The 27,247-nt window shown below is 36.8% G+C and overlaps 1 protein-coding gene across 3 annotated transcripts in view; it reads right to left on the bottom strand.

The window, feature by feature from the left end:
* Positions 1-27,247, bottom strand: part of SMARCA2 (SWI/SNF related, matrix associated, actin dependent regulator of chromatin, subfamily a, member 2) — a 114,785-nt gene that overhangs the window by 14,482 nt on the left and 73,056 nt on the right. For all 3 annotated transcript variants that reach the window (XM_064439135.1, XM_064439136.1, XM_064439137.1), the window contains 3 exons: positions 27,039-27,116; positions 21,955-22,173; positions 3,918-4,135 (listed from right to left, as the gene is read on the bottom strand). In XM_064439135.1, the coding sequence (XP_064295205.1) occupies positions 3,918-4,135; positions 21,955-22,173; positions 27,039-27,116 (515 nt within the window). The remainder of the gene's footprint in view (positions 1-3,917; positions 4,136-21,954; positions 22,174-27,038; positions 27,117-27,247) is intronic.

Here is a 27,247-nt window from a genome sequence, read left to right as displayed (position 1 = left end):
CATATTATCTTATAATTTTCCTCTGTACCCTAACAAATGCTTTACCAGAATCATAGAAAGGTTTGGGTCAGAAGGGACCTTTGAACATAATCTAGTCCAACTCCCTGCTGTGGGTGAGCAGGGACATCTCCCACTAGATCAGGTCACTAGAAGTCAGAGGATTCTGACCACCTTTTCTACCTTACTTTTGCTTCGTTAGAGATTTATTCTCTACTCTGTGGCATTATAGATGAAACAGAGATTAACTCAGCTTCACCTATGATGGCAAAGCAGTGTACAAGAAAAAAAAAAGGCTTTGCATCTGTAGTACTGCTCTGTATCTATTGTACTGCTCTGTATCTACAGTTGGCAACATATTTTATGGTTTGATATTTAAAGCTGAGTAATAAGAGCACAGGTGCAGTTTAAAGGGTAGCAGTGAATTCAACAACATTTTCACTTCTTAACTATTAGGAACACTTACCCCACAGTTCCTCAAATTGACGTATGACTATTTGTTTCAAGGTTAACAAAGAAAAATACAAAGGTACGATAAAGAAATGCCTATCAACATGAAGAAAAGCTTAAAGCACATCACCCGATGTTGGAATCCAAAGCACAGCAGCCTGCAAGAAGCAAGTATTGTCAACTTGACAAGGGCCTCAACGGCTCTCACACCAGAGGAGTCCGAACAGTCTTGAGTTGAACATTTTCGCCGTGCCTCATGCCTCTGTCAATTTTCTCCTTTTTTACTATTTCCTTTATTACATGGGAGACACCCCAGGTACCAGAATTCTAGGAAACTAGGCAGTTAGGCTGTGAGTTACATCGAATCTCAGCAGAGACACTAAAGTTTTCTCTCCTTCAGTGTGTTCGTAGTTCTCTAGATAGATCCATAGACACAGTAAATTGCTCTGTAAGAACTATTAAACTTATTGTTAATGGAATGGTTCATTAAAATCAGTATCATGTTGGGACATGGAATAGGAAGGAAAGGAAATCTGAAAGTTGCTATATAGTACCGCATAAAAATAGGAAAATCTAAAGAAAAAGCTAGAATTTGCACTGAGGACATAACAGAGATAAACAGTAATTTGACTACAGTGCTAACTTCCACTGTCTTGCACGGAGTTCTTCAACTGGGGTTTGCAAGTAGCTGGATGTCTACCTCTGAATTTCCTTTTCAAAGAACCATAGGCTGCATTTTTCTACACTGAACACTTACCACAAATGTTGCCAATTTTTCTGTTTAATCTTATTTTGACTTTTATATAATAATTGTGTAGCTCAAACTTCAGTTTACTAGAGCTTATTGCATGCATTATTGTAGCCTCTAGCTTTCCTAGATATAGGCAACCCAGCCTATTTTGTTGGATGCTTTTTAAATAAGGAAGGAAAGGATTGTACTTGTCCCCAAATGCCTACAGCAGAAGACAAGCACAAAACAGTTAGGAAAATAATTGGACATGCCTTCCCTCCATCAACATTAGACAGAATGACCACACAAAAGAAGCCAGCTGGTACTCCAGATGTTTGTGGGCACCATGGAAAAATGTTCAAATGTTCAGGTTTTTTTTTTTACAAATTGAAGATTTTAACAAGAACAGAGAAGTGGTTCGATATTTACAAAGAGGTCTTCTTGAAAGCAAGGGGACATGAGAAAAAGCACAGAGATGTATTAGTTTAGCAATGCATTCTCTTGATTTTTTTTGCCTGCTGGCTTATTAACTGCAACAAAACTTACAAAGACTATAAAATTGGTTTTGCAAAGGAACTGAGGCCAAAGTCGGTAGGATTTTGGATGGGTATCACCTGACCACCTTCTGGGACACAATCAGCTCTCCATGGTCCAGGTCAGCGCTCTAGACTTTCATAAAGTAGAGGTGAAACATCTATTATCACTAAAAATTTATACTAAAGACAAATACTAAATAAATGAAACCCCTTCCACCCCCAGATGAAGCTCATGGCCTACTTTTATTCCAATTAACCCGCCCCTCTATACTTACCCCAATTGCCTTTACACACACAAAACCCCAGAGATGAACAAACAGGAAACCCCAACAAAGCTGAAGGGTTCCAATGCCTAAAATCTACTGAATTCTAAAGCTGTAAATCCTGAAAATGTTCATCTAACTCTAGAACAACCTTAATGCCAATATGTTAAGATATCCAAGCTTCATGATGCCTATATTTGCAATTCCATTCTGCCCCAACTTTCATAGGATTGAGTGGCTTGATGCTAGCTCACAAAAAATCAGAATATAGGAACTTAGAACTCCTCTGCATAGCTCATCGCACTGAAGAGCTCAGTTTAACAGGCATTTTTAATTCTTAAGAGAATAGAGCTCCATACACTTTTTAAAGTGGGAACCAATTCTGCCTTGCATAAATGTGGGCTCCTGGGAGAGGGTACAGTATGTCTCATGACTACATAATAGCACAGTGGTTAATTTGTTTGACAGAGATCAGATATGAACTTCCTGGGGCACAAGCAACAGGCAAAAATCTTAACTTCCCCAGTAACTATCAGTTACTATCAGTAGCTAGCCCCTACTGGAAGCTAGCGGAAGTAGCTTCGCTATTTTAAAAATGAGAAGTGGGCGCCCTGATCAGAAGTGCTTGGCTTCAGGAGAAGGCTCAAGACCAGGGATCCAAAATGAAGGGATGCTTACTTGCAGACCTGACTGGAATACCTGAATTTTAAACACTTCTCCCTTCTCAGCTATTCTGTTAGTTGAGAGTCACAGCAAGCTGAATACATTGAGTTTGTAGTCAGCTTCTTGCTCATCATGTTCATTGCTGTGACTCCTGTTCCAATGCAATAAACTTTTTGGCGTACTCTAGAGAGAGCCCGCAGATCACAGAATGCTTAATTTCAACAGTTACATGCCAAAAAAATCACAGCATTGTGTGTTTCACCAGTTACCGCCCAAGTTAACCTTGTACAGGCAGACCCAGAACAGTAGCTGCAAAAAAGGAAGAAGTGCAACTTGCCATTTGAAGTCACAAACTGAAAGTTGTTTATATGCAAAAATTATACTGTTACACTTGTGTGGGTCACCTAATGTAAATATTTCTTCATTTTTGTCTGCATGCATTTAATATTCATTTAGCTTGTAATTGCTCCTTATATGATTTAAGTAATCCAACGTACCGAAAAGAAGGGATAAGCACACTAGAAGGATTTACTGATATTTGGTAAACAGAAGTTGAGTTAAAAAATACAACTTTCTCAAACAAGTCTGATTTGACGATGCTATTAACTAATAATTTCTCCCTCATGAAGCATAGATGATTTTCAGTCTGGAAACCTAAAAAACGGAAGTCTTCAAATGACATTTCAGATTAGAAGCGCTGTTTTTTCCTAAGGTCCAGCTATTTAGCATTTTGTTACGCTGAAAACAGGGATTTCTTGACAAACAGCCTTCCATCTCAGCTGCAGTCAACATATGACCCTCAGTTTTTCTAGTTTTGACTTTTGCAGCTTAGAGGCTTGTGATATGAGTCCTACATTTTTTGGGGCAGTCTTTCAGGTCATGGTGAGACCCATGTTAACTTGCATTAATAAATCTGTAGCCATTTATTTGAAAAGATTAATCTTAACAGATGCTGCACTACTAAACTGAAGGAAAATCCCACTCAAGCTAAATGTTCTAAGTACACCTCCTGAGCAGAACAACTTCATTTCTAAGCAGGAGCTCTATACCTATATTTTCTGTTTGTGTTTCAACAGCTTCCTGTTGGATGGGTCTTTTAAAAAAAACCCTACAAAGAGTGAGACTTACAGGATCAGGCCCCTAAGTGGAATTACTTTTCAGAAATGCTGTGTCAGCAAATCCTTCTAAATACTGAATAAAAAATGAAGCCATTAAAAAACATAGATAGAGATCAACAGAGAGGAAGAGAACACATGCAACAGAGAGAGACCATCTCACCTGTCCTTGTAGTTTATCACAGTATCAATGATAGCATTCATTTGTTTTGTCAGTTTGGGTGGATTGGGTGACAACTTCTCTGCAGGAGGTCTGCCTCTTCTTTTCTTTGCTTTCTCTCCATCCTCCTTCCCAGAATCTTTATCCACATTTCTTCGTCTCTTCCGTTTTTTAAGCCGGACTTCCTCTTCCATTTCTTCCAAATTGCCGTCTTCAATCGCCTGACAACCATGGATTCAAAAAGCATGACTTTTAAACAAAAGAGGTATTGCAAACGGAAATAACAAACTGTATTTAAAAACAAAAACACAACCCTACAGGATGCAGATAATTTAACTCAAAATGTTCAGCTTATTTATAAATAAGAGTACAACAAGAAACTGAGTTACTGGGAATCGAAGGCACACTAAGCATTAATTTGTTCTAAGAACCCCACTATCATCTAAGCAGATGTGTCTTTATCTGAATCTTGAATTCCACACCAACTCACAGTTTCACACACAATAATGGCCTGTGGTACCGTGTCAGTAAGTGTACAACACTCACTTGTTCACGTCACTGGCAGTTCTGGCTTATGTAGCTCCATGCAAAACAGACTTTGATAGCGCATGTTTTCAAACAGGACAGCCTAAACTGTGCTAAGGTCCCAGAGCAGATCACACACAGTTCTTTGTACACACAAACAACACACAGGTACTTCTTGCAGTAATGCCTCAACTTCTCTTTCAAATAGTTTAAGCAACTTCTAAATCGCCTAAGCATTAAAACCATCCCTAAACTGTACCATTTTCTTCTAGAACAGTAACCAACAGATAGGCGGAAGCACTGACAGTACAGTGTTTTACTGTAAAACACACTCTTAACATGGGATGCAAAAAGAAACCCCCCCAAAACCCAAACCTGACACACAATCACAAACAATGAAGACTATTTTCAATTACCTGGATGTATGCTTTTAGCCAGACCCAGAAGCACTATGCAGAGGGATAAGAAAATTGCTACAAAAAAACAAACTAGGAATAAAGGGAACCTGTTCACACACTGACTATCAGATCCATGTGATAAAGCAAGAATCTGAACTTTTCTTGATTTGGGAAAGCCAACAAAAGAAAAGAAATAAAAATACTGGGTCATGAGAAAACGGAAATTAAAAAATAAAATAAAATAGAAGACCACAAAAAATACCCTAAAACTAGGCTGATTAATGCTTTCTCAGAACATAACTGATGTTGATATTTGTCCCTTTTGCCTCTCAATATTGCCTTGAGTACATGCAAATGCTAATCAATCCTTTCTCGTAGCTGAAAGAGCTCTAATCATAAGGCAATTACCTTCATTTCTCCACAGCACCAAACATGGCTAATATTTATGATCATGTGAGCATAACAATCAATATAAAAAGAGTGATTACAGCCCAGACATAATTTTTCTCAATTGTGTACGATGTCTCTTGAAAAACATTTTGTGAACAAAACCTGATGCACAACACAAAACAACCTGGCATGTTAAAAACACCAGTGGGATTTTGAAATCTGTTTCCTATGCATCCTCCGATGTGCAAATCCACAGAACAAACACGAATGCAGAATCCTGAGGGACAGCCTGAAACTAGGCCTTAATAATCAAAAGACAATTTACATCATGCTTCCACAGCGTCCAGATAACCACTATGAAGGAGGCTTGAGTTAGGAAGAAAAAGAAGAAAAAAAAAAAATCTGCACACAAATTCATTAATATTCATTTGGCTAAAGCAGGACACCCACTATAAACCACTGCAGCTAACGAAGATTAAGAAAAGGAAATTTCTCTGCATATCTTGGAAGCCAGAAAAGCTAATAATAAATACAGCATGCAAGGCTGTCAACAGTTAATGTCATTGCTCTCCTTAAGCACTCAGTTGTACATTGAAATACGGAGAACACCGACTTTTGATGTGTTACACACCTACACATGCCTGTGATGTAGTTCTACTGAATCTTCAAGACGGCAATGAAAAAGGATATTTACCTTACCACTATCAGCAGGCCGGCTATCGGAAATCACAGTTAGTGGGGATAAAATTAACAAGCCAGCAAAGCAGCGAGCTGCTAGTCTCTTCATCAGCTGATCAGGAAAAAAAAGAGAGCTGGGGAAAGGCTATGTTTTCATATACAAGTAATTTTATTTTACTGAAAATTTAATAGTGAAAGGATTGTGGATACTCAAATCTGCTGTTTCATTCTACCTACTACAAGGCCCGAAGCCTTCCTCCTTCAGCCTGCTTTAATATTGACAACTACTTATCATATTTCTCCCCTTATTATTCTAGGCATTCAAATCAGGTTTTTAACTGGGCAGTTACTGATTCTTGTTAGCATTTTAATTATAATAGCACAATTAGACAATTTCACATATAATTTTAAATCTGAAATAGATTGCATGCATTTTAAAGATGCATTTATTACAGAGAATTTATTTCTATTGCTGCACAGTGAACAGATCAGGCTTTGGTTATTGAAACTGATAAAAAAATCTATTCTGATTTACAAGAAATTAGGAGGAAAAAAACCAAATCAAACAAACCATAACAAAGTTATCATTTTGTTAACTTTGGTAACATTTTGTTGTCCTTCAGAAAACTGGCATTCACTTAAATAAAATACGTGGTTTTTTTTTTTTTTGCTTTACAAATTTTCTACCACAAAAAAATTAACAGTGGTGCTGTCATCACAGAGTTTACTAACATCTCGTTTTAGAATTCTGCATAAAATTTTTGCTTGGAGTAGGTAATATTTTGGAAAAAAATACCAGGATAAAGATAAAAATAAAATTATTTTCTTAATATTACATATACCAATGTAATAAAGACAAAAAATAAAAATAAAACCCAGGTAAACTAATATATAATCTTGCATTCTTAAAATTAGTGACTGGCAGACAGCAAATTAATTCTTAGCATGATATAGATCTGCAAACAAATATTACACTATCTACATAGCTAGTAATATATCACTTTATTACTATACTCAGTTTTTAAAATTTTTATGCATGAATGTAAACTCAGACAGTTTTTCTTAATTTAAGACTTTAGCGACACCACTTGAAAATCAGTGTGACAATAGCAGCAGTCAAAAAATGTTGTTACTGTGACTCCCAACATTAGTTCTCAAGTGGCATATTTATACTTTGCACATAAACAATAATATTTAAAACTAAACCTCTATGATTTATGCTGCTTCAAAAGTTGGCTTAAAACTGCATCAAATAAATCATCAGCAGAGATATTAATGCTCTGTGCATATGTCTACACATATGATCCACGCATGTGTGTATGAGCAATAAAATATTAAACTAATTCGTCTGACTGAGCTCTTTGTTAGAAAAGCTTACTATTCTCAGGCTGAAGTGCCACACCTTCCAGGCCTTTACCAGATAATGATACAAATGCCAGACACAGATCTCCAGTTCCTGACAGATGATGGGCTATGTGAGAATGCAAGATACCATACACATCTCCCATGCTGAAGTGCCTCTGGATTAGTGAGGTGAACAGCAAGGGAGTCAAGGAAAATAGTACACCAATAAAAATTTAATACTTTCCTCCCCTTAAGAAAACAGGGCAAAAGAGTACAATAAAGTTTGAAGATTTCATTTTTTGAAAGAAAGCTGTGAAAATTTTATGTCAAATTTTGTAAAGGGTTGGGCACCTCAAGAAAGGCAGAGATGCCAGTAGAAGTTTGAGGACCCGATTTTAAGTCCAGTACTGACAAAGTTTTCTTGCTTTCCTGAATCCTATTGCTGTATCCTGGTCCATGTACACAAAACAATTTCCTTGCTAAAGAGCTAAGAGCATGCAGGCTTCTCGACATCTGAATTTTAAGAACGAACATACTGACCATGGGTTAAAGGAACCAAACTGCCTTCCTCCAAAAAGATGCGTGTATGTGTGTCCCCTGCTAAACAACAAAAACAACAACAACAACAAAAAAAGCAGCAACCCAAAAGTGGATTTTTCAGAAGTCAAGAAGTTACTTCTGAGACAGCTGGCCTTCTTATTGCTGCTTGCAATTACATTTTCTTCTTAACGGAAAATAGCTGTTTGGAGGTGGAAGTATCCTTAGTGAACATGGATACAGCTACACGAAGACCACAGAAACAAAGTAAAGATGAAATGGAAACTGTTTTGTTTCTCTATTTGAAGAGAAGGACATTATGGATGTATTCTTAACTTCTTCTGGAGACTGTGACACAGCACCACCACTGAACACCTCTTCAAGAAGAATTACAGACCCAAATAAGCACCGAACACTACAGCTCTGAGTTTTGTTTCATGACCCCCTTCTGCAAGTCAACAATCATGCTGGTTTTATATTAGTTTTAAATTCATTTTACAGGAAGGTAACTGAAGTGTAGTCACACAGTGAATCAATGGAGGTGCTCAGCATAAAATCAGTTTTTGGTGTCAAAGGCCTGTCTCTAATATTTAGATGACACAACACTGTAAGACATAGTAATTTTTTCTTTGATTGGAGATAATTATAGTATTGTAATGATAAAGTTAAAGCATAGCAAAAGCTATTGCTACTACTTACAGTCAAAGAAACTGTACACACAAACCAAAAATGGTAGGGAGCCATGTAAGAAATCTACTAGACACTGCTGAAAATATGTTCAGAATGGAAAATGGGCACAGAACAAGAGACCTCTTCCTGCATCCCTCTCTGATTTTATCTTAATAAAATGAACATTAAGATAGCTTGTCCCCTTCCATCTAACCATCAATGCCCTGTGTCTCTCCAACCTGCAAAGTTAGAACTCTTGTGACTAACATTACCATGTGAACAGATTTGCTAACATGCTAATTAAACTCATTTCCATAGAAAGCATATAAAATATAAGTGAACAGAAGAAAAAGTCAGCTTCCCAACTCCCTGAGAATAAACACTAACCCAAGCATGCAAAGTTTCCAAAAGAATGAGCTTTTCTGGGAACACCAAATAACTTACCTGGGCATTGTATTGACTACTAGCCAAGAGGCGCTAAGTTTAAGCGTTGTTAAGCACTTAAAACCAAAAAAACATGTCATTAACGCAGTGATGAACATGAGGTGACTGCTTTGCAAAATGATGTTCCCATTTGCCAGTTTGGAAGAGAAGAAAGAAGTCAAATAACCCCACAGAAGGCTAATAACAAACATCTAAATATTTGTAAACTAAAATGTCATCTACCTGCCCCTATCAATTTCTCTCTTCAGCATAATCCTTCAAGTCCTATACTGATTTTCCACAAGAAATTCCAGTTGGTTTTTTTTTACATTTTGCTCTGTTTGAAATCCTACTCCTCTCAATTTTACATTTTTGTTCTCAGCTTATATCTGACAACTGATTAAGACTTCAAGTTTCCAACCTGAAGTTCATCTTCTCCAAAGACCTCTTCAAAATCCAGTTCGCCTGCTTAGCTCTTCAACAGTGGCATTCCTGATGTCTGGGACTGTTTCTGATTTCTACACACTGGAATTATTTCTTTGCTCTCTAGAGCAAGTTCCCTTACTTTGTAACTAATTATCTCTTGCTATGCTATGGCATAGACGTCAGTACACTACACATGAAGACTGTGAAGAACAATTACATAATACTTGAAAAGTAGATAAAAAGGCGTAAGGTACTCAACAGCACAATGACTAAAGACCTGAAGATAATTATACAGATTGATGAAGAGTTACTGTAACTGAATTGCCTCTCCTTGCTGGATAGTACTGCACAACATATCTACCAGACCAGTTTAGCTAGGATTAAACTAAATCGCAGTGTAGATTAAAATCTGCCAAAGGCAAAGAATTAGTGAATAACACCCCGTTTTATCTTGCTTTTATTGCTGATGCATTCTCCTCCACATAAGGAATATTCCAAAAAGTCTCCATCCAGCACTTAAGTAGAAACAAAATATTGTTCTTTTTAAAAATGCAAACAAAATGCAATTATTGCAAAAACACATCAACTTGTAATAAATGATCTTCTCAGATATGCTGAACTTTGACAAAATAACAAAACTGAATCCTTCAGCCACATGTTCATCAGTCAGGGTCCACATCTTCACATTGCTGAAACTTGCTTCTTTTTGAGAACCAGAAGATAGTTTGTTTTCTGTTTCGCATTTGAAAACTATTAAGAGTTGCTTAATTATTTACACAGAAACTCCAGGTGCCTATTTTTAATTGACATTAAGCAAAATAAAAATACAAATTATAAATAGTTTTTCCTTGTATTTTGATTTAAAGACCAATGCCAAGAAGACCCAATAGAATCACACAAAAACAGATTTACCTTTAAAGAGAAATGGTCTCAACCAAAGCAACAAAGCATAACATTTTTTTAATTTAAAAAAAAGGTATATGTTTAAAATATTCATAGGATCAAAGCTTTCATCTTCTGTGTTTTCATCCTGGTCTGAGAAAAATATTTCAGTTAAAATATCCTAATATTTAATTTTAATGTCAAATACCTTAATGCTTAAGCTTAATCTTTAATGTGACAATTACTAAGTAAAGCATCATGTAGATAAACTTGCTTCAAGTTATGGCAGACTACATTGGCAAGGCCATAAATTTTCTTCCATTCAAAAGTGAAATCTTGTTAAAAAAATATAGATTAATAATTAGTCTCAGTCCTCCCTCCCCAAAAAGGCAAACAATAATTTTAAATGGAACCACTCAAACTGATTTTGCACCAATGAGTTTTTTTCACAAACTGAAAGAGACTGAAGAGCACAATAATTACCAATGAAACCAGGACCCAGAGCCTGCTCAGGGCACACAGGCAAAGCGCTCCATTAGGAGGAAAGAACTGTCTGATAAAAAGTAACAGCTGTATCACGCTGACCAAAGAGATGCTTTCCTTAACCAGTCAGAACACTGAGAAAATACATACTCACGCTATTAAGTCACTGAATGTGGAATTACCACAAATCATCCTTATTCTGTGGTCTGCAACTCCTCAGCCACACTCTTAAAAGATCTACAGAACTATCTGTAATTGTCTTCTGCAGTTTTCAAAAGTGTGATTTACCCCTCCCATTTGACATACTGTTGTACTTCATGATTTATTAGAAGACTTAACTTGAACAGCCTCTTGACTAAGCCAACCTAACCTAGGAGCAGCAGAAAGAGGGAAAAAAATTCCAAATTCTATACCAGAAACTATTGCTACCACCCTCTTACTCTTTAGCACTGAACTGTTCTGGTGGTGGAGGATTGGTTTGTCTGTTTCTTTTCACAAATAATCTCTTTCTTTTAGAAAGCTAGATCACCTGCTGAGCAACTCTTGTCACTTGCAGTAATAGCCTGTTTCTAAACACTGTGAAAAAACTCTTCTCATTCAAGACTGGAGGACAACATATAATGGACTTATGAAATACGGCACATCAGAGTTGCCAGATGATAAACAAACACATTCTGAAAGGGCTGCTGTAATAGCAGTTCTGAACTAGATGGTATCCTGCATATTTCAGATTGCCTTCAGATTGCTCAGAACTTTACAGCATATTTATGACTCAGAGACTAAACATTGTTAACATATTGGCATTGGAAATAGTTGCAGGTATCTTTAGAAGTCTAAGTAAAGGTTAGAGACTGAGTTGCAACTAACTTAAGACAATTCAAGACTATCACTTATGAAAATACTGCAAGCAAATTTAAGTGGGGGGTGAGGAAATAATCTTTACAGGCTCACAGTTGTAAAGGAATACACTTAATGTGACCACAGCTATCTTTCAAGAGTGATTTAGCTGTATTAATTTTAGTTTGCAACTATAACTTCAAATAACTAAATTACAAAAAAACCCAGGAAATTACTATGATTAAGCCATGGCATGTGTTTTTTTAAAGTTAATGTATTTTTTCTATATCTACTTGCTTTTTAAATTGTCTGGAGAAAATGATAAATGATTTAATGTGTATACATGAAGATAATATTCAGTTGATAGAACTGAGATAATACAAATGGCAACTTACTGTTGTACATTTGCTTTTGTCTACCAGATTTAGAAATAACACTATTAAGTAATGAGTTACACTTTTTCTTCTGTACAGAAGGTCCTGATTTCTTCAAGTCTCCCTTGCCAAAAGTGAATCTTACCAAAAATCAAAGGTGAAGAATTTTAAGAACCTCTCAGCAAGCTTGATAAGGACAGCAAAATTCTGGGTTTTTTTGATGACTGCAGGTGCCAAAGGCTTGCTGAAGTAAAATGGATGAGCCGGAAATCCAAGGGAACCTCTGACAAGAACTCAGTTAGGAAGTGTTTTATTTCACACTAAACACAGAAAGATCCTGTTTAGGAAAGAGGGCTCTGACTGCCAACAAGTCTTCCTTCATACCTGCTGCAGTCTTTCCATTCCCATTTGTGAATGATCTATTACATGCAATTTTCACCAGCACCAAAAGATACCTGTTTCCTGGCTTCAGATTCACAAGCAATCCATCTTGAAGTAAAATCTAACAAGACAGAGATGCCTCATTTTTTCCCCTTTATCTGGTTCAGTATGACAGAGATGCATATGTTTGTTGTGTAGACAGGATTCTGGAGTATTTATTGACTGTTTTTTTAGTGAGGAACAGCGGAAGGGGAAAATTTTCTTCCATTTTTTATTTTTACCAGCATTTTCTCCCAGACTTACACAGAATTTTGACCATTGAAAGCCTATTTGAGCAGTGTAGGGGACAGTATACTGACAAGGGTATTGTGGGATAATCTGTACTCCAGTTATGCTTTTTTTCTTGACCAAATACAGTATCTTCCCTAGGAGAGGGGCAAGGAAAATTAATTGCATGAAAAAATTACCTTTTCTGAGGGGTGCCAGGGAGAGTTGGGGGAGATTATTTTTCTTACTTTTTTCCTATATTCCTTTAAAATAACTCTTGCTCTGCAACACACCCAACAGCAGGACAACATAGCAGAAAGTTTCCTATAAAGAACAAGTTGCCTTTTCTTCTACTGTGGAAACAGCATAGCTTAGGACAATTACACAAAGGGGTGATTAGCAGTTTTCCAGAGTGAAATCACTCATTTTGAGTCAAATCTCTAGCCTTAGAATAAGTGAATTATTTCACTCTCAGATGAAGAGATATTCTGTGATGACTTCTAATTGCTCAGAAAAACTTTAAAAGTTTTTTCCTTCTTTTTAATCACCAGATTAGCAGACTAACAAGAGGCTTCTATTTTACAGATGAGCATAAATTTCACACATGCCAAGAAACACTACTGTTCTTAATAATGCAATGTGAGACGCTTATAGTACAAAACACGAACTGGCACTTTTATGCATGTCGAAGTAAACTCATCATCTGCAAAGAGGTATACCATTAACTACTTCCGTATGTTCTCCTTCTTCTTTATATATTCATGCATTCTCAAAGAGATGTTTTTTCTCCCAGGTTTAAAATGTGGAAGACAACAAAATGGAAAAAATAAATTCAAAACAAAACAGATAAAATATCTTGCATAAACCAAATACAATGGGAAAAAAAAAGAACAGCTTTCAGAAATCATTACAGTTTCATTATTTTTCAGTGGATGTTCATAGGTTCTCTTGGATCTAGTCATTCACAGAAAACAGCTTAAAGATTTTTCCAGTAGTATGGGAAATTGGTATCTAGAGATATATCACTATTAATGCAGGTACTCTGAAGCAATTAAGAATAGGATGCATGCAATGTTAAGAGTATGATATGAGAAAATGATTGGCAGGAGATTAGAGTACTTACTCCCTATGCTGACAAAGGAAAAAAAAAATCTTATGTATAGAAACAGACCGTGTTCGAAGAATAAACAGTAGGAGGTAGCCCTTTAAGACAATCCCAATATAGTATTTTAGTAACTCTGCAGAATTTGGAGGAAGCTAGCATAAAATGAAACTAAGTCAAACTTTGGACAACTTGCTGAGAAAAGCTAAATTATATATATCTCTTATGTATTCTATACCAAAACAATATTTTGTGAGGCTAACTTCTAGCAGTGATGCAGTGAGTTCCATTTTTTCAGGATGCTTCTAAAGTTGCAGTTATCAGACTGTGGCAGGACTTACAGTAGAGGTTGACCCTTTAGTATGCATATCACAGCCTAAAAGTAAAAATCTAACATGAATGGTATCTGTCTAGAAGGCCTTTTTAGTCTTCTGAGATAAACTGCAATGCAGATCATGATCTGACAAGCAAAAACTACTACCTAAGCAAAGGCTAACTGAAGAATACAAAAAAGATTCCTGGAAATGCAATGAGACTTAAGAGGAAGTGAAGGTTCTCAACAGAATAATGTATAGCGTAGTACAAGTGCATATATGAAAAACTAAAGGAAGGGTGTAAGCAGCAAAGCCCTTAGGTTCTGAGTTTGAAATCCAGCTAAAAATATTATATACGTTGTCAGATGCAACTGAAAAGAATTCGTAATGGTTATCCATTAAACCAAAATTTGTAACACACTAAACTCAACAATTTCTGATTACAGGGTGAAATTACAGGGTTACGATTACTGGAAAACTTCTGCAGGATTTTCATTTTTTACAGTTAATCCCACTGTTAGAGTAAGGAAATACACCATTCTACTCGGCTAACAGAGTACCTCAAGATGACTCAGGAAGCTAACTGCCTAAGGCAACATGCCTAAGGAAAGGCTGAGTAATTTTTCAGAAGTTCAGCCTTGAACTTCCCTGTTTGTCCGTATTTGCAAAGTTAGTACTTCCATACTGGTTTACATACAAGAAGAGACAAATTGCTTTCATTTAAGTTGTGCATTTCTATAGAAGCAGCAGAACTCTGTGTACATACACTGTTCCATCAAAAGGATTACATTTGCCTGTCGTGCCTACTGCACGGGAAACAGTGTGAAGCTTCCCATCACCTGCTCAGGTCTGCCCTGAAAAGATGTAATTTTACAATAACAGCCTTTCAATTTGCTCCTGATGACAAGTCAAAATATTAAATGCTTCCCTTTTTGCAGAGTGAATAAATGCTTTGGCCAAAATATATGCTTGGAAAGGTATGAGTAATTTCTTACCCATGTCGTAAATGCAAATCAACATAGGAAAATTTATTGCCTCTATTCAAAAGTTCGATATGTGACAAAAGGTCACCTACTGCATATGGTCTATAATCATTACTGTCAAGGTACGTCAGAGAATGTAACAATGCAGCGGACCCACGTGTTAAAAAGTTTGCTGCTTCTCTTTGCATTGCCAAATGCTCCTAGCAACAGTAATGTTTTAAACTTTTAATGCAGACTTTCTTTTTTTGTGGATTTTGTAAAGTGTTTAATAGTTGTTTGTGTTTCAGTTTTGGAAATTGATTTCAATTTTGACCTTCCACATGAAGAGTATTTCAGGCATCTTAACCACAGGGCCTAATTTTTTCATGAAGAGTTTTGCACTTGAAAGAATAATAATATAACAAAGTCTGAAACACAGACTTTTGACTCATGGTTGCCAGGCTATATAAACTTGTTATGTCAGAAAAGTATAGCTATTTCAAAGAAAGTGCAGTTTATTTTAGTCTAACGTTAAAAATACTACTCATATTTTTAAAAAATACAGAAAGGTGTTTATGTGACACTATCATTCTAATGTTTTCTAGGGGAGAATATATGTACAATTCCCATTGAAACAGTGTTAGTATTTTACACGTAACATCATATGGACAAAATCACAGACTGAAAAAAGAAGATTCCTATGCAAGTATGGCAAGATGTTTTATTGATAACTGGTATTCCTCTGAAAGAGCTCTTCAGATTTCCTGTCTCGAGGTTCTTCTCACACAAAAACTATTTCTGGAACACTGAAAACTGTCTTACTGAGATTCCCTCTCAAATACTGAAGAGGAATTTCAAAGTAATTGGGTAATTTGTTAGTTTCCAAAATTAATACTCTCAATCCTGCCTCCAGATTCTGAAAAAGATATCCAGAGTGTAAATCAGGTTATTTTCTTTATAAACTAACAAACCCATCTTGCCAAAACAGAGAGCCAAAGCGATCAGGTAGATGCATTTAAATTCCTTCTCACACATCAAAAGCGAAGAAAAGCCCCTCTCATCTGAACTGCTTAATTGATTTTAATTTCACTGCAACTTAACAGAGGCCATCTTCTTCCTTTTCTTCAGCAGATTTTGAACTGAATTTCCTCAAAAGGGCATGAAAGATAGACAGTACTACTCAGAACATAAAAATGGCTTGGCTTTGTGAGTCCTTAAAGTCCAACTTCCTAATCCTTCAAGAAACTAGCTTCCACTTGCATAAAACTTATCAGCCTCACCTTGCACATTAAAAAATAATACCTAGGGCATCCTGATGATTGCTGGTCACAAAATAGACAGCACCCTAGGATGGTGGACTTTTTAATCCTCCAGTGACAAAGGCTTCAAAATTGACTTGTTTTCCCCTACAGGTTAACAAATTAAATTTTATCTGCAATTCAATATTACAGAGCAGAGTTTAGATTGGAATGCAATTTTCTTCAAATGCCCTGGGCAAATGCTCACTTATTCAACTGTTAAACAGGTTTAGCACCAAGTCAGGAAACTTTGCAATTGTAACCAGAAATGGTATAGAGGCGTAAGGAAGAGAGAAAGATGGGTGGAAGGGGTATCATGTACATGAACTATGCAGACGATCTATGCATTAGGTAAAATATTATTTCTTTTCCCCTCCTTCACAGAATCTCAACCTCCAATATAGCCTATATAAAAAACCTCCATTACAATTAAAAATAACAACCAGTAGATGAAAAGTGAAGCTAAAACAATTATCAAATGTAATACTGATTTTCCTCACAGCTATTTCAGTATGTAACAAAGACTACTGTAAAGATCGAATTCCACAAACACAGGTTACAAAATCATGTCTTAAAATATGTTCTTAGTATTTTAGTATTACTTTAGTAAGTCTAAAGTTTTAAAGTTAAAATATATAAAAGAGAAGCACTCTCAGAAAAAAGAAACCTAACTGAAAAATTTTTATGTCAAATTGTAGTAACAAGCTGGTCCAACTTCACTACCTCTGATGCCAGACCTAACTTCTAACAGACTATTAGAGAGTGTTCAAAATCAAAAAGTTATATAAAGTTCCAGCTGAGGAAAAAACAGTTGAAAACATGCCCAGTAATTTCCTGCTTGGTAGTTTGATTTATTACACAACATATTTACCTTAGTAAACATAAACAAAAAAGCAAATAAAATTTGTCACGATTACGTTACAAAGTATCCACCAGATATTCTATTATGTATGAAAGCCAGCAGTGGTTTTCTTTAGATTTAAATAAGATTGACTAATTACTGACCAAATGCTTATATTTCACTTACAATTTTTAGATGAGCAAAACAAGTAGTCCACAGTAGTTGACTTTTGTATGTCTGGATGATGTATACAAAACACTGCTCATTTCGGACTCAAGTATGTTTCCCTGGACAATATGCAAAGCTACTTCAAATGAACTGCACAACTTGTGAATAAAACTTTATTCATGTCACCTAGCCAGCAATCAAATTGAATGAGAAGCTGAATCCAAGTGCAACTGTCTTAAGAGACTTGTAAGTACTCAAACAAATCTTCTGACTTTTGAAGCCTGCCCTAAGCAATGGAGTCCTTAGTAGAAGACCCCTCTGAAAATAATCTGCCATGGGATCTAGCAAAGTATTTTGCAGTCCTGCTAAAAGTGATGCAGGGATAAAATCTGAGCATGAAATACACCCAGAATACAAATGCTTCATAGGATCAGCAAGCAAATTCCTCCTTCCTGGTTTTTTTTGTGGGTTTGGTTTTTTTTGTTGTTGTTTTGGTTTTTTTTTTTAGGAAATATGGTTGTCATGCCAACAGTTACAGAACAGCAGGCTGCAGCGACAGCTAGTGATGAAGCCTGTTTGTGTCTTACAGCTTCCCTGGGAGGCTGTTACTGAATTACAAGATTGTTCAGGGCAGCAGCACAATCTCATTAAACACTGCGTATGTCCATAGGTTTGACTTCTGTAATTATTTGTCTCCTGCTTCCAAACTCAGGACTTGACCTCCCAGCAAAGAGGGAGCTGACATACTTTGTCAGTGTACATGCATGGATACAGACCTTGAGGTGTATGGCAGATCCTGGGGGGATCTGCCATGACCTTAACTAGGCTCTTCACTATTGGGTGTATCGGAGGAGGGGTCAGGGTCTAACTGAAATGGAGCAGGTAGCTGATCTCCACAGTCAGAGCTGTGGCTGCTGACTGAGGCAAAACTCCTCAGAAAAGAAGAGATCTAGTCAACTTCCCCAAGACACATAAAGAAAAAGAGACAGCTGAGGACTGGATATTGATATTATGAATCCAACTTATTAGTTCAGAAATGTGATGTTTTACTCCAGAAAACCCCATGAGAAGATAGCTATAAAGCTGTAACAGCAGCCACAGCAAGAGAAAAAATGATGGGAGTCCTTTGATGCTGGTAAATAAATCTCATTCTTCTGTAACACTGCAACAAAAATGTATGTATCTATAGTAACTTTTGGAGAGTGCCATGATATGGAGCACGGGTAAAAGAATGTCTTATGAACTGAAGTACCATTCTCAATTCAGAACACACTGGCTTTTCTATTTTTTCTGATATTAGTAGTTCACTGCATCCAAGTTAACATGAAATGATTAATTCAAAATGTTCATGCAACACGCACATTAGTGTTACAAGTTACAGTGACAAAGCCACAAGATACAAATGCTTATAACACTAGGTACCACAATTTTGTGTGTTTATATAGTTAAAGATTCCCTTGAAAATGTTGTACATTATCGCTTTTTCTACATTCTTCCAAAGGTGTCATTACAGGAAAAGACAAACACTTAAATTCTCAAAGACATAGAAGTGATGATGGTGGGAGGCCAATGGGTGTGACAAAGAACTCTCTTTCACACACATATACAGACACACACACACAAAATAAGGTCATGGAAAAACTCAGAAGACTTTTCAGTATCTACCCAATGGAGAGGAGTTTTTGTTCTGAACCTGCACAAGCAGTGTTACTTTTTAGTCTCTCTTAATAGGAATTATATTTATAGTGTATTAGTAGCTCCTACACTTGCATTTGTTTCAACTTACTCTGAAGTCCCCTGAAAGTGAGAGTTAAAATATGTATACAACAGAGTCACAGTAGTGACTGCAATGCACTGTAAAGCAATCTGACTTAGATTTAACTTAACTAATTTGAGAACGTGGTTAACAACTCAATAGGGAAAAGGAGGGAGACTGATTTTCCTAAACAGAATAACAAACCATGTTGAAAAAGGGGTAGTATATGTACCACCTTGACTAGCAAGGTTTCAGACGTGGCCTCACACAACAGTCTCAGAAGCAAACAATGAAAAAACAATTACTATAAAGTAAATTGACAACTGGTAAGAAATTGCTTTCAGAATAGTCCTTAGTGGCTTCTTATCAAATGATCCAGTGCTTTTCACTGTTTTTAGTGTCTTTAGGAAGACAGTACAGAAAGTATGCCTACTAAATCTCCAAAGAACACCAAAAAACTGTAAGTTCACCTGAGGACAGGCTTAAATTCAGAATAGTTTTGGTGAAGAAAATTTGGATATCATTCAACAAGGGCATAAGCTAAATCCTCTTACTAGGAAGGAAGAATTGACTACACAAAATGTGATACTAAAAAACTGGCCAGGAAGTAGATCCACAGAAAAGGATTAAGGCTTATACTGGATCAAAAATTTAACACAAGTCAATACCTTTACTGTTAAGAAGATGATATACTGGATCATGAGGTGTAAGTATCCCACATGTTATGCAGAAGAACTCCTCCTCCTTATTCAAATGAGGCTGCACCTGGAATTTTGATGTCTAGCTTTTGACCAAACTTGCAGAAAGACATCAGTCACACATAGAACACCTAACAGGAATCAGTGAAAACAATCAAGAGATCTAGAAAATAGGAACTACGGGAAAAGACTGAATAAGCAGTGATTGTTAACCTTAAGAATTGACTGAACAGTGAAACAACTCTTCTATGACATAAAGAAATGTTAAAAAAAAAGAGAAAGGTAGCAGCCTATTCTGCATGACCAGAGTGATTAGAACAAGGACTAATTGGCTTAAAATCCAACAAGAAAATCCAGGTAAAATATAAGGGAAAGTCAAACAGTTAAATACATTCACAGAATCCCAGAATCACAGGTTGGAAGGGACCTCAGGGATCATCTAGTCCAACCTTTCTAGGAAAAGGACAGGCTAGGCAAGATGGCCCAGCACCCTGTCCAGCTGAGTCTTAAAAGTGTCCAATGTGGCCGAGTCAACCACTTCCCTGGGGAGATTATTCCAATGGTTGACTGTCCTCACTGTGAAAAACTTCCCTCTCATGTCCAACCAGAACCTCCCCAAGAGCAACTTGTGTCCATTCCCCCTTGTCCTCTCCATGTGACTCTGTGTAAAAAGGGAGTCTCCATCTTCTTTGTAGCTACTCCTTAAGTACTGGTACATGGTGATGAGATCCCTTATAAGCATCCTTTTCTCAAGGCTGAACAAACCCAGTTCTCCCAGCCTATCCTCGTGGACTCTGTGGACTTCTAAATTCACTGCTAGGGAATGTCTTGAAGAACAGATCAGATCTCTCTTATAAATGACACAGGACTGGCTGATTCTGCCCTGACTAGGAAGATAGATTACATGATTTTTTTTAGGGCTGCCATTTTTGACAGTAAAGCTCTTAACACAAGCATCAGAGCCAACTCAAGACACAAAAACATGAAAGCCGAAGCTAAAATCTATGTTGCCATAGCCAGAGTATTCCATCACTAAAAATAATTATCTTAAAATGGCTTTGAGTAGATGTACGCTACACTGTAAGCAACTCCACTACAGGGAAGGGTAAATGTTTGAGAATCCAGACAGAAGTTTAGGTTTCTAGGTCTTTCATCTCCACTGACTACTTGAAGATGTCATATATCAAACTCCTGTAGTTTCATAAACTTGCTTAGACTTACAGCTGATGTATAATTCAAACCTTTGCACCCTTAAACTTTACGCCCAACAGCACAATCTGGATTAGCTCTTAGGATAGTATTGTACAACGCACTCTCACAATCAAGTTTGTAACTGAAGTAGGTAAGATTTCTACCTATCTTTAGCAAGTTATACACAAAAGCTACACTGTATATTCATGTTGGCATTAAGTCTATAATTATTCTACAATAAAACCATGTAGAACTAGTCAAACCATGTCAAACGACGTAGACTAGTTTTGCACATACAACATTTCCTCTATATGTTTTAGAAATGATAACATTATCAAATTTCCTGGTTTTGAAAAGATTTTCCAACAATCGGTCCTCACCTCACCACCTGTTACTAAGATTCTGAAAAGGCACATGCATTAGAATTCATTAGATGTGTATTTCACAGAAGAATGGCAAGAATCCTCAACTACAACAAAACCACGGATTTGTTGTGAGTTAGGTTCAGAATCTTTACTTTCAGGTCTTAAATTCTTATATCACTTATCAAGGGTTTTGACCTCAGTGGAGACAAGAAATGTGCAGGACTTGGAAATGAAACAGCATGAAAGAAAGAAGGCTTATGTGAAAGTTTCAAAATTCTTAAAAGGATTAAATTCAGGTTTTTTAAAATATAATAAAACTAAGCTTCTGCAGCACAGAAAGCTGTAGCATACACTGATCTCCCCCACTCTAAAAGAATTCTTTATATATCTTCAAGGTGACACTTATGAAAGTGTCTAAAGATGTAAGAAATATGCCAAGATCCATGGCAATATAACAGTTGTAATAGAAAGCTATCATAGTCCTGATTCAGCATTTAGTAACACTGATTTAAGTTTCAGCAATGCAGCTTAAAACTAATTTATGCTTTCAACACAGCAGCAAAAGCTGGATGGCAAGTATATTTAGGCCTTAACTACTACATTGTGCTCTAACTGGTGCCCCTGTGCAGTCCTCAAAAAGAAAAAAACCCTATCACAAATTAATACATTTCAACTGTTTAAAAAAAAAAAAACCCACACCCAAACCAAAACAAACAAAAGGGACAACCTACCCGCAGCCATTGTTTCTCTGTGAGAGCATCACTGTAGTCCACATCCCTACGTTGACGGGATCCTCTTCCAAATATTTTCTCTTCTTCTTCTTCACATGTAAGCCTTTCAACTTCAGCATCATCCTTAATAATCCAGGATGGTAATTCATCCTCCTCCATCAAGCGCGGCTTACGTTTGGGGTTTCTGGCATCCTCCCTGCGACGATCCATGTCCATGCGCTGCAATGGCAGTTGGGAAAGGATAGAACAGTTTTAAGGGCAAATATTAAGTGAATCATGGAAATTCCAGGCTATCTAATAATACCTGAAACTTTAAACCAAGTCCTTCACAGATATCTCCCTTCCACCATACTTCTAAATACTTCTACAATGCACTATAGAAAGAAGCAGCTACTCTTGATGGCTCATTTTCAGCCAAGGTCACTACTCGGTAACTAGCTTTTACTGAAGTAACAGTGTACCAGTTCACCACAGTGAAGTAACTGTGTAACAATCAGCAGCTAAGTGATACAAAGCAGATCAGAACAACACTGGTGTGTTAATTAAACAACTCTCTTCCTTTTTTGCACAGGTTTTATGGTTTCTTTGTATTCATAAGTGTGATCTGCAAATACTAATCATTCCTTGACAACATTGCCATATGGTGTTGTCATTATGTGACTGGAAAGAATAACTGAAAACACACTAGTTTTGTGAACCTGAAAATCAGAAAAAAAAAATTTGAATGCTGGTATTAGAGAAAAAGAATCAAGAGACTTAAGAAATCCAGACAAAAGTTTGCCAGAAAGCCAACACGCGTAAACCACTGAATTTTTCCTGATCTCACCGGAGTATTAGGCAAATATCAAAACATATTAAAAATATCAGATAAAATTAGGTAAAGTGTTAAGAATATTAGAAGGTAATGTTAAAGACTAAGCTGAAACTGAAATAATCACAAAAATGAATTTCAAGTGTGGTGAGCAATTACCTCAGAAAACAGGTACAGATACTCAGGATATGTTCCCATGACCCACTGTAGACTCATCAGCAGGTGCTTTATAATCATCCCAGGGAACCATCCACCTCTCTCTCTTGACTGTATGCTGACTTAGGCTCCTATGGGTCTGTGAATCTCACTTGCTTTTTTTTAAGTAGCCCAAATTGGATAATATAAATAGCCTCTTCAAAAGGCCTTTCTGAAAAGTCATACAGTACTTAAACACGCAGTAATCAGTTGCTAAGCAGAGAAAACAAACAGGTGGCCAGTGAGCATCTGATTTTCATATTTGAAAAACTAATATAAATAGACTGGCACCAGAATTGGCTGTAGCATCAGAACAGGCTACTGCTTTGGCAAGGAAACATTTGCAAAAAGCATTCTCAATTATCCCTAAACCTCTCCCTTGTGTGCATGATGCTGCACTTTTACAGTATGCCAACTAGACATATCATCCTTTTACAACCCTAGACAAGACACAGCCGTGCATAAATTCAGAGGTATTAGCTATCTATAGGAGCAGGTCACATCCAGCCAAATTTACTAACTGGGGCTTAATGATGGCACTGTTGAATATGCTGATCTTCTCTCATCTTGGCACTTCTCAAATACAAGCATTCCTGAAATACCGCCTCAAGCACAGCATCTTACAAATGGTCTTCATCATCTTGTCTGGCATCCTATCTGATTTCTAAACTCAGTGAAAAGCAGAACGTAAGATGTGTGTCTGCAGTCTGCGGGTCCAACTACTATAAATACATGTGGGTTTTCCCTACCCTTCATTACCTTAGACAATGATGAATGGGCCATATTGCCTTTACTGTTTTTATAGCAGACTTCCGTATTACACCTTTTATAGAACATCTCATTCAATATGAATTCCTTTCAAAAAATGCCATATTCAAGCCAGACATGTGGCTTAGTTTATTGCTAACTTGGTGACCAACAAGCTGCACTAAGAGAAGGCCCAAATGGGATAGATGGGATAGATTTCTCTATTATTTAGCAGAGAACTTCAGTGAAGCCAGGGGTATCTTATTATAATGACATTAAGCATATGAAATGAATGCTTAATTTTTTTCCCTGATGACTATGTTTCTATCTCTAAGACAAAGACTGAACACTAAAGTAGTGTTTTTAATAGCTGTCTTCTGAAATAAAAGTGCTCAGGCAGGAAAATTAAAGATACTTTCAGTTAATCTGAGATGTCAGATACACAAACAGCCTTTTTTTTTTTTTCTTATGATACTACTTAAACCACTTTTATCTCTGGGAGAACTCTGGTCCTATTTTCCCATGTCTTACCAAAACATGTATTTCCAAACCAGGTCTACCTTATTTTATTGTAACTAATAAAATAATTGTATTTACACTGTCCCCAATGAGGCCTAAACACTGGAAATAAAGTTCTGTGCTACCGATGCTTACATGTAAGTGAAGAACTTAAGTGTTGGCCCACTCAAGGCCTAAAACTTCCATTTTAGAAAAAACACAGAGCACTGCTGTCCTATGAACTGTGAATTGTTATCTTAAATTTTCCAAATTACAACTAAAATAGTCCTTTAAAAAAACACCCAAGCCACTCAGTATAAAACCAGTAATTTATACACTCAGTTGCTGCTGTGTTGCAATTTTGGATTCAGGGAGACAGACTGTGTTAGCACAGTTAGAGTACTGGAACCCATTTCGGTGAGAGGCCTCCCTTGAAAGGCCACTCTTCCACCTTGAAAGGCAGTTTTTACATCAGGAACCTTTATTTGAGTAAATATAACATTAAAAATAACTTTAAAACTTTTCCAGGAAGAGTAACACTTGTTGAAACACACTATTATGCAATGATAAGAGTTGTTCAGATCATATTGAAATGCTGACTTTTCTCTGAATATTTTCTACTTTTTTACTATGTGATGAAGTGCCATCATTTGCAAGGAATGCAAAAGTAGGACAGCGTGAGGTTTGAGGCTACCTAGATTTTTTAGCTATTGTTATATATGTGGAGCCTCTAAAAGTCAGGGGAACAAAGTCCACTTGAACACATCCTCTTTCTGAACAGTGTATTTAGCTCTACAGCTACATCTCAGAATCTATGTCAAAGAATACTTCTAACTTGAAAACTGACGACAGCAGAGCTTCTCAAGGAACTGATCTGCTCTCTTGCCTATTGTTTTGGAACTGCTCACTTTAAATAAACAAAACACATGCTTTTACACCTGTAAGCCTAGTTAAATGAACAAACCAAAATACATTTTTCTTGGATATTGCAATTTGCTGAATTCTGATTACATCTGAACAACCTTAACAGGGAATGAGGTGACACAGGTATCACTGAGGTAAGAGGAGTACAAACCTTTGTTTATGCTCTTTATTTGACTATGCAAGACCTAAAATATTGATAAACCCTGACGGCCAAACTTGTTTTTCAGACTTTTCTTTTATAATTAAACAGTTTACTAAAATGAAAACCAAATTATTATTAATAATTGGAATAATTTCTTAGCCATTAGTATTTAACTTCACTGTTTCTGTCTTAAGTATTTTCAAACCCCTGGCCTTCAAAGCATGTTAGCTTTGCATCTTCAAATTTTTATCACCTACCACCAACTTTTTGCTCTCTCTCTTAAAAAATTCTATGTAAATTAATATGAAAAACATAAGCTGAGCCCACACAGTGCCAAAACTGTCTTCACGCTATGTCCCTCAACTTCTTTACTGAATGGCTGTTAAAAGCATTCAAACTTGATCCAAAAAGATGGAATTGTAGACATTTCCTGCGAACAGACATAAATTCACCAGCCTCTTTCAACACACGAATTAGTTCTTTCCTTCTGGGTCTGAAGGAGAAGTACTGAGAAGCTTTTTCCAGCAGCAAATCTGCTTTCACAGAAGTCAGGCTACTTTCAGCCAATAATTTGACTGAAATTATTCCTTTTGAGTTTTGGATCAAATGGCCACCTCTTGGTTTCTGTCATGTATATGTCCTTAGACCCGAAACACTACAGAAAGCTTAATAAGACAGGTGTCTGTTAAGCACACATTTTATTTATGGCCTAGTTTTAGGGGTTACAGTTCTTCTGAGGTAGCATTAAATGAAACTTAGCACAAAAGAACTAAACAGGCAAGTCAGCAATGACAAAAGGCACAGCCATGTGGGGGCAATATGGCCTTTGCCAACTTATCATCTCAACAACTGTCACTTATGCAAAAAGGACCCCTGCACATTTGTCTAACAGTGAAGTTTTACAGACTAATCCTTGAGCAGAAGATGTGGTCCTATCAATGATTGTTTCTGTGGATACCACCTGATACACTTTCATTCATGCACATACAAGTGTCTGTCTTGTTCCACCTTGCAGAACAAAGCAGCCTCTGTAGAATTAGAGGGGATGGTGCTTTATCTTCAGCACTTAAGTATTCTCCTGTTGCTGTGTCGGTGACTTTCAAAGGTCCTCCAGCAATCCTCACAATGTACACATACTAAGAGGCAAAAGCCATGCCTACACTGACATTTTCGTAGTTATTCCATCGATGTGGTAGCAGCACTAACAAAAAGGGAAGTACTAACAAAAATGAGTTGCTCGCATTTGAATGACTGTCACTAGCTTTTCTTTGGTAAGTGTTCAACAGTTGTAGCAGCAGAGATGCAGCTAACTGGGACCTTGACAAAATCATCAGCAAAGCCCAGTTAACTCAAAGAAAACAGCACTGTCAGTCTACTAATTTACTATCTTTTTAAGTTCCTGTAGTTGCCCTTGCCAATATCGTAGCCCAGAAGTTGGAAGAAATGTTGAAAAATACAAGTATGTTGTAGAATTAGGAAGCCAAACTGCGACTATCAGTTTTGCACTGTAAATTTCTCAGGTTGTGCCAGACTATTCCTCCAGATTGGCACAGTTCCACTATACTGTCCGCAAGGACCTATGAGGTCTTTCTGTCATGTGAGGAACTCTGTATTTAAGTAGACTACCCTTCTTTCCTTCGATAAGAAATGCAAGCAAATAAAGCCTATTCCTCCAACAAAGTTTTCCAAAATTTGAATGACAAAGTGTTAAGGCCTTTGTTAAAAACACCAGAGAAGATACTCTACTTATGACTATATCATGCTTACCATAAAGAGATCAAATTCTTCCTCACGTCGCGCAATCATCTGATTCAGAGTCTCATCATCAGGTACTTCATCTTCTTCCTGGTCACACAGAGGGATAAAGGTATTAGAAAGAAGCTACGTGCAACTTGAAGTAACGGACTGCATCAGGTCAGGGTTGCACTGACTCTCCTTCTGTCACGACACGTGTGAAACACTTAAAATGAAAGTAA

This window comes from Phalacrocorax carbo, chromosome Z (assembly GCF_963921805.1).
Source record: "Phalacrocorax carbo chromosome Z, bPhaCar2.1, whole genome shotgun sequence".
Taxonomy (NCBI): domain Eukaryota; kingdom Metazoa; phylum Chordata; class Aves; order Suliformes; family Phalacrocoracidae; genus Phalacrocorax; species Phalacrocorax carbo.
This window is presented reverse-complemented; position numbering and strand designations above follow the sequence as displayed.